Source organism: Bison bison, unplaced genomic scaffold (genome assembly GCF_000754665.1).
Source record: "Bison bison bison isolate TAMUID 2011002044 unplaced genomic scaffold, Bison_UMD1.0 scf7180017864374, whole genome shotgun sequence".
Classification (NCBI taxonomy): Eukaryota; Metazoa; Chordata; class Mammalia; order Artiodactyla; family Bovidae; genus Bison; species Bison bison.
Window position 1 is genome coordinate 272,135 of NW_011494946.1, and position 15,259 is coordinate 287,393.

Consider the following 15,259-nt stretch of genomic DNA (forward strand, 5'->3'; position numbering starts at 1 on the left):
GAACTGGGTGGGAAACCTGCCGAGATTCCTGGCTGCCAGAGCAAAAGAGCAAACTCCTGGTCACAGGAAATGAAGCCCAGCCTCGCGAGGAGATACAAACGCCTCCTGGGTGTCAGCTCCGGTGAAGGGATCGGGGTTTTGTTTTTAAGGTCCTTGTAAGGGCTACACAACACAGTATAGTCTACAGAGCCCAGAATGGTCGGTTTGGGGTTTTTTAAATTATTCCTTCTGTCAGCCACCTTTGCGAATCTTCTTTTTGGTGACCTGAATTTCTTCTGTTCCCCCACCCACCCCCACCACTTCCCTCCCCCCGTCAATGCAAACCAACCCACATCTAGGGAAACAGGACTGGAACTCTCTGGAGCTGAGGCTGCTCCCCAAGGAGGCAGGGGGTGGGGAGCGGGGAGGCACCCACCTTAGCCTTCGCTCCTGTGCTTAGGACGCTGAGTCCAGCCACCATCCAGCCAGGCCTCCTGCCTCCCCGCCGCCGGGCCCCCGCACTGGGCTGGAGGCTTCATGCCCACTGTGGGTCTTGATGCTCTGTGACCACACGCACCCCACCACCCCCCATGCTGGGCTGGGCTGGGGGCTTCACGCCCACCGGGGGTCTGACGCCGTGTGACCGCGCCCCACCCAGAAGGCGCCTCCGCAGCCCTCTTCAGGGGCAGCCCCTGGCCCCCGCTCGCGTCGCTGTGCAGCCGTCAGCTCATCCTCCCTGGCCCTAGTCTTCCTGGCCCTAGTCCCCGCCCGCCGGCGCCCTCGCAAGCGGAGCGCACTCACTCTGCCGGCTCGGGCCGCACACTGCAGACCTGCTGACGGTCTCCGCCTCTCCTACTGAAACCTAAACTCCACGAAGCCAAGGACTTCGCTGCCCAGGGACCCAGGCTTCACGCCCACACGAGCACCCGCATAGAGAAGGCATGCACTAAGTCCTTGTCAGATAGGCAGACGGTTGGACACATGCTTGGACGGACAAATGGATGGACGGAGGGATGAACAGGGCGCGATGGGAAGAAATCCACGAACATAAAGATACCCAACTCGGCCGACACATAGGCGGCACTCAGGGAGAGGGGTGCGCTCCAAGCACGGTGCCCACAGCAGAGTGCCCTGGAGAAACACGCCTCCGCAGATCCAGGGCCAGCCGCCCGTGACCTGCTGCATCTGGACAGACAGAGGGAGAAGCAAGCCTTTCCAAATGTGGACGTCTCACCTTGAACAGGTAGAAATAAACCTGCTTGGTGTCGGCATCTTCTTCCCTGTGGACGCAGGTAAAGAGATACTCCACATCCAGCACGATGCCCAGCAGTCTGTTCATCTCCTCCTCCGACACGTTCTCCAGATGCGACACGTGAGCAGCTGTGGACAGAAAGGAGCACAGTGGGAGTCAGCACAGCTCACCCCTTCCTTACAGCCAGGCTTCTCCGCCTGTGGGGTCCAGTCCCTACCCAGGGGCCAACCCATGCCCCTTGCACTGGAAGCATGGAGTCTTAGCCACCAGACTGCCAGGGAAGTCCCAGTCTGGAACATTCTCTCCCAGGAACCTTCTGGAATACCAATACATCAGATTGCATTGTAAATAGAGGAACTTTCTGAACTGCTACAAGACTGAAGTCTGCTCACAAAACTGACTTACGTTAAATTCTGCTATGTCCGTATAGAAGCCAACTCCCATCAGGCCAAGAGGGCCCTGTGGCCGTGGAGCCTGGATCTAGGATCTGAGGACTGTGGATTCAGAGGATACAGAAACGAAACTCCCTAAGCGTTTAGATCTAAGTCCTGCGAACAGTTCTGGTGGCCAAGAACATCACATCTCAGTAAAAACCGAAAAAATATCAGTAAAATCTGAATGAAGCCTTTCTCCTCAGCCCTGAGACACACTGGAAGCTCAGTCTCTACAGCGAAACCCTGAGGCCAGTTTGCGTTCAAGAGTCAGCATCCTCCAAGGTCGCGCCCCAAACCGCCTTCCCTGCCTCCTTCTGTGGCCTCACTATCGTTAGGTGAACTATCCATATCGCCCCCCTCCCATGCCCCGGTCCTCTCTTCTACCCAAATCCAGTCCATTTTTCGAGGTGAACACATTTTATCCTCAAAGCATCTCATGAGGTAGGTCTGAGTAACCCTGTTCTACGGTTGAGAAAACAGGCTGAGACTGAACGCTGTCTCCTCCAGTGTCAGCCCGCAAGGCAGAGACACGGTCTGAAGGCAAAGCAGCTCTGACTCCAATCCTGAAGCACGAACACATGTGCTTTTTGGATGATTAGCTGATTCGCTTCATGTCCTCCTCACTCGTAAGGGTCTCTCGAGGTCTCTCAAGACCATAAGGGTCTCTTGAGGTCGTGAGGGTCTCTCGGGGCCACGAGGGTCTCTGGAGGTCGCGAGGGTCTCTCGGGGCCACGAGGGTCTCTCGGGGCCACGAGGGTCTCTGGAGGTCGCGAGGGTGTCTCGGCGTCGCGAGGGTCTCTGGGGGTCGCGAGGGTCTCTTGGGGCCGCGAGGGTCTCTGGAGGTCGCCAGGGTCTCTCGGGGCCACGAGGGTCTCTGGGGGCCGCGAGGGTCTCTGGAGGTCACAAGGGTGTCTCAGGGTCGCGAGGGTCTCTGGAGGTCACAAGGGTGTCTCAGGGTCGCGAGGGTCTCTGGAGGTCGCAAGGGTGTCTCGGGGTCGCGAGGGTCTCTGGGGGCCGTGAGGGTCTCCGGAGGTAAGCCGACCGAGAACCCACCAGGAGCACCTCCGGGAGGCGGCCCAGCTCTCAGTCTGTCTCCAGGAACCGTCACTACACTTGCTGACAGACAGAGGCCCTGCAAGAGCGATCCTTTGAGGCAGAGCTCTTGGTGTGCTGGCTGAAAATCCTTGGACCTAGAAGTGCTTGAGATGACTTCTAAAGAAAGTCTCAACTGTGGAGAGCAGAGGTGGGCCTTTCCTTGCCTTTTTCAAGGGCACACTGAGTTGCTTCAGTTGTGTCCGACTCTTTGCGACCCTATGGATTGTAGCCCACCAGGCTCCTCAGTCCATGGATTCTCCAGGCAAGAATATGGAGTGAGTTGCCCTGCCCTCCTCCAGGGGATCTTCCCGACCCAGGGATCGAACCTGCACCCCAAGTCTCCTGCTGACAGGCGGGTTCTTCACCACTAGCACCGCCTCCTGCACATGGTGAAGAGCAGGCTAGATGGAAATTTATTTATTTATTTTTTTTTTTAGATGGAAATTTAAATGCTTAAGACAGGAGACCTGAGGAGGTCTACCTGCTTCTGACTCTGCCCAGAAGGGAATCCGTCATCTCTCCTTCAAGCTCTGTGTGACCCCGGGTACAGAGAACCAGAGCTGGTGATGCAGAAACTTGGAAACACAACAGCAGGTTCCCAGAGGGAGGAGGGCGAGGCTCTGCTGGACCCAGGGCGACTCTTACAGCCTAAGACCGTGGGGATTCTCCTCCGGAAAGAAGGGAGGGGCAGGTCGGGGGTGGGGCTACATGGAGTGCACGGAAAGGGCTAAACTTCTAGAATGGATAATTGGTTGAGGTGGAGGGGGGAGATCAGATGAAAACAGGGGGAGTAGACCACCCACCAGAGAAGAAAAAAAGCTGCTCTGGACAAGCTGCCAAGAAAGAGACGCTTCCCCACGGTGAGAAAGCGGACAGCCTACCACAGGGCATCGGTACTTAGTAGCCTGGAGGGTTAATTTTGACTCCAGGCTAAGACTTGAACTCCTGTCTTTGCTGTTATAATCGTACATAATGGCCTGCCTCAGAGAACCCTGCCCCTCTGCCTCTCTTAAACTAAAGAGCTCCAGTTTCGCTCCCAGGGAGGTACCCTGAACCTGCCCACCTGTGTATGACCCTAAAGAAGCGAGCGCATCCTTCTGCCTGGGGCTTGCCAGAATTAAATGGTCTCTGTACTGTGTTTCCTTACCCCTCCGTTTCTGATCCATAAATTTATATGGATCCATATCCATCAAAATCCATAAATGGGTATTTTAAGACACTAGTCTGCTCTTCTCTAGGTCAGCCAACTTGCCTAATAAAAGGAGTCCTCGCCTCAAGGCCTCATCTCTGGGGCTCACTGGCCGACTGTGCAGCGCGCAGGGCGCACTCGGACCTGGTAACGTTCTCAGGCTCTCCAGCTACGGGCCCCTCTCACCAACGCTCCTTGTGATCTCTGAACACCCTACACTTAGCTTTCTCTCTCACCAAATCCACACCCCACGCCAACCCAATCATCCCCGCACCCCTCATCACCTCCCACCCCAACAACCCGGGCACCACCACCGTCCCCACACACTTGACCTCGGACTTACAGTCCTTGAGGTCACCCTCAGAACTGCGGCCCCTCCGGCCAAGGAGCCTGGCTCTTACTGCCTCACGCCCTTCCCTGGCACAGTGCCCGCACCAGACACAGCTGGGCACCCCCAACACTCTTCCCCACTCCCACCTCTGATCACGGGGACCTCGAGGCTTCCCCCAGACTGCTCTGTCGCCATGGGAGGGAGGGAGACCATCCCCATCAGACCCATGTCTACTGAGTCCAGAGATGGCTCCTCGGGGGCTGATGGGCAGGATTAGGGGCTTCCCAGAATTAGTGGTGAAGAACTCACCCATCATTGCAAGAGACATTACATAGCATGATCCCTGGGTCAGGAAGATCCCCTGGAGGAGGGCATGGCTACCCACTCCAGTGTTCTTGCCTGGACAATCCCATGGACAGAGGAGCCTGGCGGGCCACAGTCCATGGGGTTGTAAAGAGTCAGACACGACTGAAGCGACTGAGCACAAAAGCATGCACAAGCGAATTAAACAGATTCACCAAGGTGCCCAAAGTCAACCGCACATCATGCAAAACCCAGATACACTTCACTCTAACTGAAAAGCTAAACTACTTACTGAACTCATATTTAACCAAGGACTCACTCACTACTGAAGGAAAAAAACTCAGTCTTTTCCAAAGAAACCTTTTGATGCAAATCAGTTCACTTCAATGAGCCAAAAGTGTATTTTCTTGAAGAGATACGCCTCTATACTACAACGCACAAATCTACAACAGTTAATTCAGCCACAGAACTCATAACAGAGTCAGTGCTATTGAAAGTTTTGATATATGTTCCCTAATTTGTCTTCCCAGTAAAGTCCGTGCCAGTCCACCACATGAGCGCTGAGACAGAGCCCTCCCCACACTGGCTAACAGTGGAGACTCTGCTCACGACCAGCCTTTTGAAAACCAAAGTCCCCCACCGCTGTGATCTGCACTCACGGGAACGCCCCTGGAATTGTTTCCGTGTTCCTGGCCACTCGGGTTTGTTCTTTTGCTTGCTACCTATTCAGGTCCTCTGCCTGCTTTTCTAGGATGGGGGTCTTTTTCTGTCTGTCCTCCCAGATTCGTTGGGGTTTTTGTGTGTTGGTTTGTGGTTTGATTATGTAGGAATTTTACATTTTTCAGAAAGTCAAATCTATGTCTGGCATTTCTTCAAGGTCTTGCTTGCAAAGGTGTTTCCCGTAGAATCAAAAGATGAAAAAAATGTATTTTCTCCCAGCTTTTAACAGGTTTAGTCTTAAAATTGAAAACATTGCTCTACCAAAACATCAGTATCATAAAAGACAAAAAGAGGGAGGGTGGTGGGAGGAGGAGCTGGTCCACATCAGAGCAGACGGGAGAGGCGTGCACTGACACTGTGACTTGTAACAAGAAACACACGTTTGGTCTTCTTCGCAAAGTGCTCCGAAAACTCCTGGAATTGCACAAATGATGGCAACAATAAAGCAAAAGGAGTGTCTGTTGTTGTTCATAAAGACCATTCCAGCCACACCTGCGTTTCCATGAGTGGCTTTTGCAAAGCCCCAAGGATGGGGACTGCGGGCAGGGGAAGCACACAGAGAGGAGAGGGTTGGAACCCCCACCTCGGGAGGGGAGAGGGCCTGGAGGCTGAGCTAATCACTACCGGCCAATGCTCTGACCACCATGCCTAAGAGGCCTCCGTCAAACCCTGAACTGAGGGGCTCCGGGAGGGGAAGCCGAGAGGTGCTGGGAGGCGGCCCGCTTGGAGATGTAGAGGTGCTCTGTGCACCCCACCCTGCTCCAGGCTTCTCCTCCACCGCTGTTCCTGACTTGTATCCTTTTATGAAAAAACCAGAAATCTAGTGACTGCTTTCCTGAGTTCTGTGAGCCACTACGCAAAGTTATCAAAGCCCAGGAGTAGGAACCTCCAGTTTACAGCTGGCCAGTGGGAAAGACGGGTGATGACCTGAATTTGGGATCAGCATCTGAAGGGGGTGCAGACCCCGGCCCCTGTGGGGTCTGCGCTAATCACAGGCAACTAGTGCTGGAATTAAGTTGCTGGACGCCAAACGTCGGGGTTTGCTGGAGAGCTGAGTAGAAAAGCCTGTGCATCTGCTGTCAGAAGCTTCTGCAAGTGCTGAGGAGAGGAGACTCACTGTCTGATTTTCACGTGACAACTACATACAGATGTGATCCTAGCCTGCTGGGTGCTTAATGGAGAGGAAAAAACGCTCTAAAAGACATTTTTGGGTCAACTCTAAAATTGGAACACAAGCAAGCACTAGATGAAGTATTACATCAATGCTAATATTTACTGAAGTTGGTAACTAAACTGAGGTTATGTAAAAGAATATACGGGAATCCCCTGGCAGTCCAGAGGTTGTGGCAGGGGGTGGGGGTGGGGGGGCAGCGGCGGCTGGGCAATGAGGATCCTGCAAGCTGTGCAGCACAGGCAAAAAAGTAACAAAAAACTTTTTATAAGAAAGAATATCCTGATTTTTAGAAAATATATACTTAAGTATTTTAAGAGGAAAAAGCCATGATATAAATGCATCTTATTCTCACATGATCCAGAAAAAGTATAATACATACAAATAGACACATACACACACAGACTCACGTGTGATATGTGAGTGTGGGCGTGTGCACACACATGTGAGAGTACAGGACAAAGCAAACAGGGCAAAATGTTACCAACAGGTACATCTGGGCAAAAGATACATGGGATGTTCCTTGTTACTATTCTCACCACTTTTCTGTAAGCTTGAAAACATTTCCAAAGAAAAGTTTTTTTAAAAAAATCTTTCTTCCACCTGGAATTTGATAGTCAAACCTAAAGGACCCTGCTTTCATTTCAAACCGTCGTCCGAAAACCGTCGTCCGAAAAATCTTTCTTCCACCTGGAATTTGATAGTCAAACCTAAAGGACCCTGCTTTCATTTCAAACCGTCGTCCGAGATCCTGGCACAAAGCATCCACATAATTACCCAAGAAGGACCAACCCCCAACTTGGGGCAGGCTCACTTCCAGCAGTGGTGTCCCTGCAGCGTCCACCACGCGAAGGGCAAGAGGCGCCTCCAGGGCGGCAGGCTGACCACCGTGCGCCTCCCCGGCGGGGCGGTGGTCACGGTGCAGTAGGTCAGAACGCAGACGCCAGGGGGCCACAGCCACCCGCTAGGGACCCCAGCGCCGCGCCTCGCCGAGCGGGCCGTGACCTTCGCGCCTCCAGCCCTGGCCCCCAGTAAGCACCTCCTCCTCTCGGGGCAGCCCGGTTCTCAGGCCCTGCGGCGGGGCCAGAGCACGGCTCGTTCCTCTGGACCGGACAGAAAGCAAGCGGCACGGCATCTGGGGGATGCGCAAGCTGCTCAAATACGTATTCGGTTCCTGGAAATCTGAGGTCAAGGCTAGAAGAGATCAAATGAAGTCCTTCAATGACAGCTTCCGACCACACGCAAAAGTCTCCTAATTTAAAAGTAGTTTCCTGTAACAGAAAAGAATCCGCAACACTATAGAGATGGATGGATAGATGGGTAGGCAGGTAGAGGGACAGCTGAATCACTCTGCTGTACACCTAAACTAGCACAACGTGGTAAGCCTTCATAGTCAAATACTCCAGTAAAAAAAAATTTAATGAAAGAATTTAAAAAATAAAAGTGGTTTCATCTTCAGTAACCTCACATCTGGAATGGAGAAAAAGGGTCATTTAAGAGTAAGAACCCTCTAGAGAGCTCAATCCAAAGGAATATGTGAACCATGTCGGTGGGTGTGTGTGTGTCAGGCATTGCGACCCCATGGACTGGAGCCTGTCAGGCTCCTCTGCCCATGGAATTCTCCAGGGAAGCATACTGGAGTGGCTTGCCATTCTCTGCTCTAAGGGATTTTCCTGGCCCAGGGACCGAATCCACATCTCCTGCATTGCAGATGGATTCTTTACCAGCTGAACCACCGGGGAACCCAAGAACCACATTTAACCACATTTAAATATTCTAGCAACCACGTTAACATTTTCTAATAGGTGTTCAAAGAACATGTTAATTAAAACTATCTGGCCAAACCGCACAGTTTGCAGGATCTTTGCCCCCCGACCAGGGGCTGAACTTCTGCCCCCTGCAGTGCAAGCAGGCAGGCCAACCTCTGGAGCACCAAGGAAGCCCCTAGGAACCACTTTTACAAAGGTAAAAAGAAACAGGTGAAGTCAATTGTAATACACTGTATCTAACCTGCTGCTGCTGCTAAGTCGCTTCAGCCATGTCCCACTCTGTGCCACCCCACAGATGGCAGCCCACCAGGCTCTGCCGTCCCTGGGATTCTCCAGGCAAGAACACTGGAGTGGGTTGCCATTTCCTTCTCCAATGCATGAAAGTGAAAAGTGAAAGTGAAGTCGCTCAGTCCTATCCGACTCTTAGCGACCCCATGGACTGCAGCCTACCAGGCTCTTCCGTCCATGGGGACACCAAATTATCTCAATGCATACTCAATATTAAAATATTTTAAATTCTTTTCTCATATTAAGTCTTCAAGACTGGTTCGCATTCTCCACGGGCAGCACATTTCAACTGGAACAGCCACCTTTCAAGTCTGGTCATCAGTCACACATGGCTAGCAGCTACCACTCGGCATAGATCAGGTACCGATCATGAACCATAAAAACCCTTCTGTGAATAAACGCCACCAGCCATCTTTTTAGTGGCTGTGAATGCAATGGATATTTTAGCAAAAATCCAGTGATACCCAAGGAACTAAACATACCAGGAACTAGGGAAAAACTCAATCCCCTTCATGTCAGTTGAGTTGAGTTCAGTTGCTCAGTCGTTTCCAACTCTTTGCAACCCCATGAACCGCAGGATGCCAGGCCTCCCTGTCCATCACCAACTCCCAGAGTCCACCCAAACCCATGTCCATCGAGTCAGTGATGCCATCCAACCATCTCAGCCTTTGTCGTCCCCTTCTCCTCTTGCCCTCAATCCTTCCCAGCATCAGCGTCTTTTCAAATGAGTCAGCTCTTCACATCAGGTGGCCAAAGTATTGGAGTTTCAGCTTCAACATCAGTCCTTCCAATGAACACCCAGGACCGATCTCCTTTAGGATGGGCTGGTTGGATCTCCTCCCAGTCCAAGGGACTCTCAAGAGTCTTCTCCAACACCACAGTTCAAAAGCATCAATTCTTTGGCACTCAGCTTTCTTTATAGTCCAACTCTCCCATCCATACATGACCACTGGAAAAACCATTGCCTTGACGAGACAGACCTTTGTTGGCAAAGTAATGTCTCTGCTTTTGAATATGCTATCTAGGTTAGTCATAACTTTCCTTCCAAGGAGTAAGCATCTTTTAATTTCATGGCTGCAATCACCATCTGCAGTGATTTTGGAGCCCAGAAAAATAAACTCAGCCACTGTTTCCCATCTATTTGCCACGAAGTGATGGGACAGGATGCCATGATCTTAGTATTCTGAATGTTGACCTTTAAGCCAACTTTTTCACTCTCTTCTTTCACTTTCATCAAGAGGCTCTTTAGTTCCTCTTCACTTGCTGCCATAAGGGTGGTGTCATCTGCATATATGAAGTTATTGCGATTTCTCCCAGCAATCTTGATTCCAGCTTGTGCTTCCTCCAGCCCAGCGTTTCTCATGATGTACTCTGCATATAAGTTAAATAAGCAGGGTGACAATATACAGCCTTGACGTACTCCTTTTCCTATTTGGAACCAGTCTGTTGTTCCATGTCCATTTCTAACTATTGCTTCCTGACCTGCATACAGGTTTCTCAAGAGGCAGGTCAGGTGGTCTGGTATTCCCATCTCCTTCAGAATTTTCCACAGTTTATTGTGATCCACACAGTCAAAGGCTTTGGCATAGTCAACAAAGCAGAAACTGATGTTTTTTTGGAACTCTCTTGCTTTTTCGATGATCCAACTGATGTTGGCAATTTGATCTCTGGCTCCTCTGCCTTTTCTAAAACCAGCTTGAATGTCTGGAAGTTCACGGGCACGTATTGCTGAAGCCTGGCTTGGAGAATTTTGAGCACTACTTTACTAGCGTGTGAGATGAGTGCAATTGTGCGGTAGTTTGAGCATTCTTTGGCATTGCCTTGCTTTGGGATTGGAATGAAAACTGACCTTTTCCAGTCCTGTGGCCACTGCTGAGTTTTCCAAATTTGCTGAAATATTGAGTGCAGCACTTTCACAGCATCATCTTTCAGGATTTGAAATAGCTCAACTGGAATTCCATCACCTCCACTAGCTTTGTTCGTAGTGATGCTTCCTAAGGCCCACTTGATTTCGCATTCCAGGATGTCTGGCTCTAGGTGAGTGATCACATCATCGTGATTATCTGGGTCGTGAAGATCTTTTTTGTACAGTTCTTCTGTGTGTTCTTGCCATTTCTTCTTAATATCTTCTGCTTCTGTTAGGTCCCTACCATTTCTGTCCTTTATGGAGCCCATCTTTGCATGAAATATTCCCTTGGTATCTCTAATTTTCTTGAAGAGATCTCTAGTCTTTCCCAGTCTGTTGTTTTCCTCTATTTCTTTCCATTGATTGCTGAGGAAGTCTTTCTTATCTCTCCTTGCTATTCTTTGGAACTCTGCATTTAAATGGGAATATCTTTCCTTTTCTCCTTTGCCTTTAGCTTCTCTTCTTTTCTCAGCTATTTGTAAGGCCTCCTCAGACAACCATTTTGCTTTTTCGCATTTCTTTTTCTTGGGGATGGTCTTGATTCCTGTCTCCTGTACAATGTCATGAACCTCCATCCATAGTTCTTCAGGCACTCTATCAGATCTAGTCCCTTAAATCTATTTCTCACTTCCACTGTATAATTGTAAGGGATTTGATTTAGGTCATACCTGAATGGTCTAGTGGTTTTCTCCACTTTCTTCAATTTCAGTCTGAATTTGACAATAAGGAGTTCATGATCCGAGCCACAGTCAGCTCCTGGTCTTGTTTTGCCTTCATGTCCATCCAGCATAGAAAAGCAACAATGGTTAGAGGACCACAGTTAAACGAGGTGAGCACTGCTGCAGTGCAGCTACAGGGAGGTCTGGATTCTCTGTACCAAGGGCTGGGTTAGCCAGGACGCAGAGGCGAGTCAGGCTCCCCTGCGGGGAAGGACGGAAGGTCAAGGCCAGCGCTGTGCGCCTCCACATGCAAGGCAGAGGGGAGGACGGGCCGGCAGGCACCTTACCCTCACACACTCAGCCCAGGGGGCTCCGTCCTGAGAGGAATAGGCGCCCAGTGGGCTGAAGCAGAAGAGCATGCCCGGATTTGACTGCGAGGACACGACTGACCACGCACACACACGCCTGTGTGGGAAGCCAGGTGTGCAAGAAGAGACTCAGCTCCCGGTGCTGCAGCAGGTGTGAGCACAGGACCAGCTGGTGAGAGGGGCGCTCAGAGCAATCCCCCAGGACTTCAGGACCCCGGGGGCTCAGAGAGATCCCCCAGGACTTCAGGACCCCAGGCGCTCAGAGCAATCCCAGGACTTCAGGACCCTGGGGCTCAGAGCAATCCCCCAGGACTTCAGGACCCCGGGGGCTCAAAGCAATCCCAGGACTTCAGGACCTCAGGGTGCTGGGAAAGTAATGATATACCAAGTGAGCACAAAATGCTACCAGCTTTATCCCTGAATCCTGCCACAGACTCACAGCTCCCGACAACTCTGAGGCCATGGAGAAAGCGTACAGAAAAACAGGGGCCCCTTCCCGAGAGGAATAAGCAGACTTGGTCCAGGTGGCTGTGTCTGTGTCTGGCTGGGCCCCACATGTCAGTCACGTGGCATCTGCCAGGGACACGTGTACACAAGGCCCGGGGTACCAGGTGGTGTGGGGCTCGCGATGTGGTGGGAACACAGAGGAGGGCTTGGTCCCCTGTGATTCCAGGCAGGACCCTGTGAGGCTCCCGGGCAGGAGAGCCTTCCCGTGTCCCCATCTCTTGCTTACAGGAACAGGTTTCATTCCTCCTCTATGACCTTCCAGAAATTCCAAACAGCAGGTTCAAACAGCTGCTAGTCAGGGAAGGGAGGGGATGCGAGGCAAGGGAGGAGCAGTCAGAAAGAAGGCGGCCTGGAGGCAGGGTCCCGGGACCCCTCACGCGGTACACAGCAGTGACTCTGAGCAGCTTTCAGCTATGAAACCCCCACCACGTGGGAGAAGTTAGGTGTTTGCTGCCCGTAAGCATGCAGACCCCAGAGCAGCTGGAACAAGGCTTTTGATGCCAACTCCCGATGACCTCGCCACCAACCAACCGGAAGAAGGTCCTCCAGCTGATGGCTCCCTCTGAACCATTACTGTAAAACTTCGCGCTACCTGCCAGGTGGAAACACACAGTTTTTAGGGCATTAGCCTGCTGTGTCCCCTTTTGCCTGACAAATCAATAAAGCTATTCTCTGCTACTTCACCCAAAACTCTTTCCAAAATTTCCAAAATCTCCAAATCTCCAAAAGTTTCCGAGATTTAATTTGATGTTGGGGTACAAACGCCAGATCAGCTTCAACAGTCCATTAGAAAAACACAGGTGGTAAGCTACGCTGCTCAAGAAACAAGTCTGGTGTAACTGTTAATGCTGGTCTTTACTTTGCTTGGAAAGTTTCTACCGTAAACAAGCAGGTAAGCAGAGATAACCACAAGTGAAAATGGAAGTCACTCAGTCGTGTCCGACTCTTTGCAACCCCATGGTCTACACGGTCCATGGAATTCTCCAGGCCAGAATACTGGAGTGGGCAGCCCTTCCCTTCTCCAGGGGATCTTCCCAGGGATCGAACCCAGGTCGAATAAACACCAATTTCCACTTTTTTGATGTTTAAATACATGTGTGTATCAGGAAAATCTGATGGCATTAACAGAACAATCAGGGGCTTCCCTGACGGCGCCGTGGTCTTCAGTCCTGGTCTGGGAGGACCGCACATACCGCAGGGTGACTGAGCTCAGGAGCCGCAACTACTGAGCCCTGCTCCAGAGATGGCGCTCGGCAACAGGAGACGCCACCCCAGTGCGAGGCCTGAGCGTCACAGCCGGAGAGGAGCCCCCGCTCGGGAACTGGAAAAAGGCCCACACGGCAAGGAAGACTCAGCTCAGCCAAAGATAAATAAATTAAAAAACAAAACAATAAGAAATCTCCATAAACCTGTAAAACATTATCACTACTCAAATTTAATAAGCAGTATGTCTCAGCACAGTTCACAACAACGGACTCTAAAAGACAACAAAAATCCCAGTTGTGTTGTGATCACAATGGGTGTTTCCTCGTGTCCTGGTCATAGAGGGAGGCTGCCACTTAAACAAGCAGTCCCAAAATAAGAAATTCTGATTAATACTAAAGTAAGGAGATGTGTTGGGCCAAACGAAGTGCTCTGTTAGGCCCCTTTGTCAAACTTTGGATGTAATTATAACAATCCCAAATATCAAATAACTTTAGAGAATGGAGTAGAATGTTCTGGGCCTACGCCATCCAACAGAAATACAATGCTGACACACATGATTTTAAGTTTTCCAGTAGCAACATTAAAGAAAAAAGAAACAGGTGAGATTAATTTGAAGAATCTTTATACATTTTATTAACCGAATATATCCAAAATATCATTTCACCATGTAATCAAAATTAATGAAATATCTCACTTTTTCTCATACAAAACCTTCAACATTTGGCCTGGATTTCACACCTACAGCTCATCTCAATTTGGAGCAGCTACAATTCAAATGCTCATTAGACAAATGTAGCAAGCTCCATTCTGTGGTGAAGATTCTAAACAGCAAAGTGGTTAGGGGGCAGGTAACCTGCCCAGCCAGGCCTAGAGTCGCTTCTAACTCCCAATCAAACGTTCTGTGTAATCAGACTGTGGGCCCTGCGATTTACACCCAGGAGACACAGAGAGTATCAAATTAAGGCAGGCCAAGGATGCCCAGGGTGCAAGTCACTGTCAAGAGACCGTGTGAAACCAGAGCTCAATGTCAAAAGAGCGTGTCTGGCTGAACCAAAGGACACCCAACAGCAAATCAACAGAGCAGACCCTATCAATCGGTAGGCCTGGATGCTTTGTTTTGACAAGTCTGAGAACATTACACGTATTGTAGGATCCAAATTCCCCAGGCTCAGAATAGTGACTGTGAAAACAGCACGGTGCACACAGATGGAAAGGTTTTGAAAATTCAAGCTTCCATGACACCCTGACCCTCTACACTGTTGTTAATACTTAAGAAGTAATCGGGGTGGAAAAAACCCCCCCTGCCAATGCAGGGGAGCCGGGTTCGATCCCTGGCCTGGGAAGATCCTGCATGCAGCAGCAACCACTGCAGCCCGTGAGCCTAGAGCCCACGCTCTGCAACAGGAGAGGCTCCACAGTGGCAAGCCCACACTCTGCAGGCCAGCCCCGCTCAGCACAACTAGAGAGCCCGCACACAGCGATGAAGACCCAGCACCGCCAAAGACAAAGAAATCATAAAGAAAAAGAAGCAATCTGCAGGAATCAGAAAAGATGCCTTGCTTAAAAGAAAACACTCTGGCCCAAAAAAGGGAGAGAGGGAAACTGTCACATGTTAATCATTGTTAAAGCTGGGTGACGGATACAAGGCTCTTTATTATATTAAATGATCCTTCCTTCCTTTACGTATACATGAAAGTTTCCACAATAATAAGTTTTTTTAAAAAAAGGAGGGAGGAAGGAGGGGGGCATAGTCCTCTTTCTAAAAGAGGAAGCTTCCTAGTGTCAGAGCCCTGACACCAGGACAAATAAACAGACTCCGGCATTCTGGTGATAATCCCAAGAGCACTTGAACATGTGCAGACGTTTCAATTTTAAGGAAGTGACCGAATGCGGAGCAGAAGGAAGGAAAGAGGGAAAATATTTTTTAAATGCCCACAACCCCAACGCCCTCAGAAAACCACTGTCAGCAGCAACTCAACATACACCCTCTGGACAATCCAGTCTGTTTACTGAAACATGTATCACGGCCTCCGGCCTGATCATAGGCGATGTGCAGGGCTGCTCTCCAGGCGGCCACCACCA

General features: G+C 50.6%; 1 protein-coding gene across 1 annotated transcript in view; it reads right to left on the reverse strand.

Annotated features, from left to right (window-relative positions):
• The window catches only part of KAT2B (K(lysine) acetyltransferase 2B), a 75,487-nt gene that overhangs the window by 52,760 nt on the left and 7,468 nt on the right, over positions 1-15,259 (reverse strand). The window contains exon 5 of the mRNA XM_010856746.1: positions 1,214-1,359. Coding sequence (XP_010855048.1) covers positions 1,214-1,359 — 146 coding nt within the window. The remainder of the gene's footprint in view (positions 1-1,213; positions 1,360-15,259) is intronic.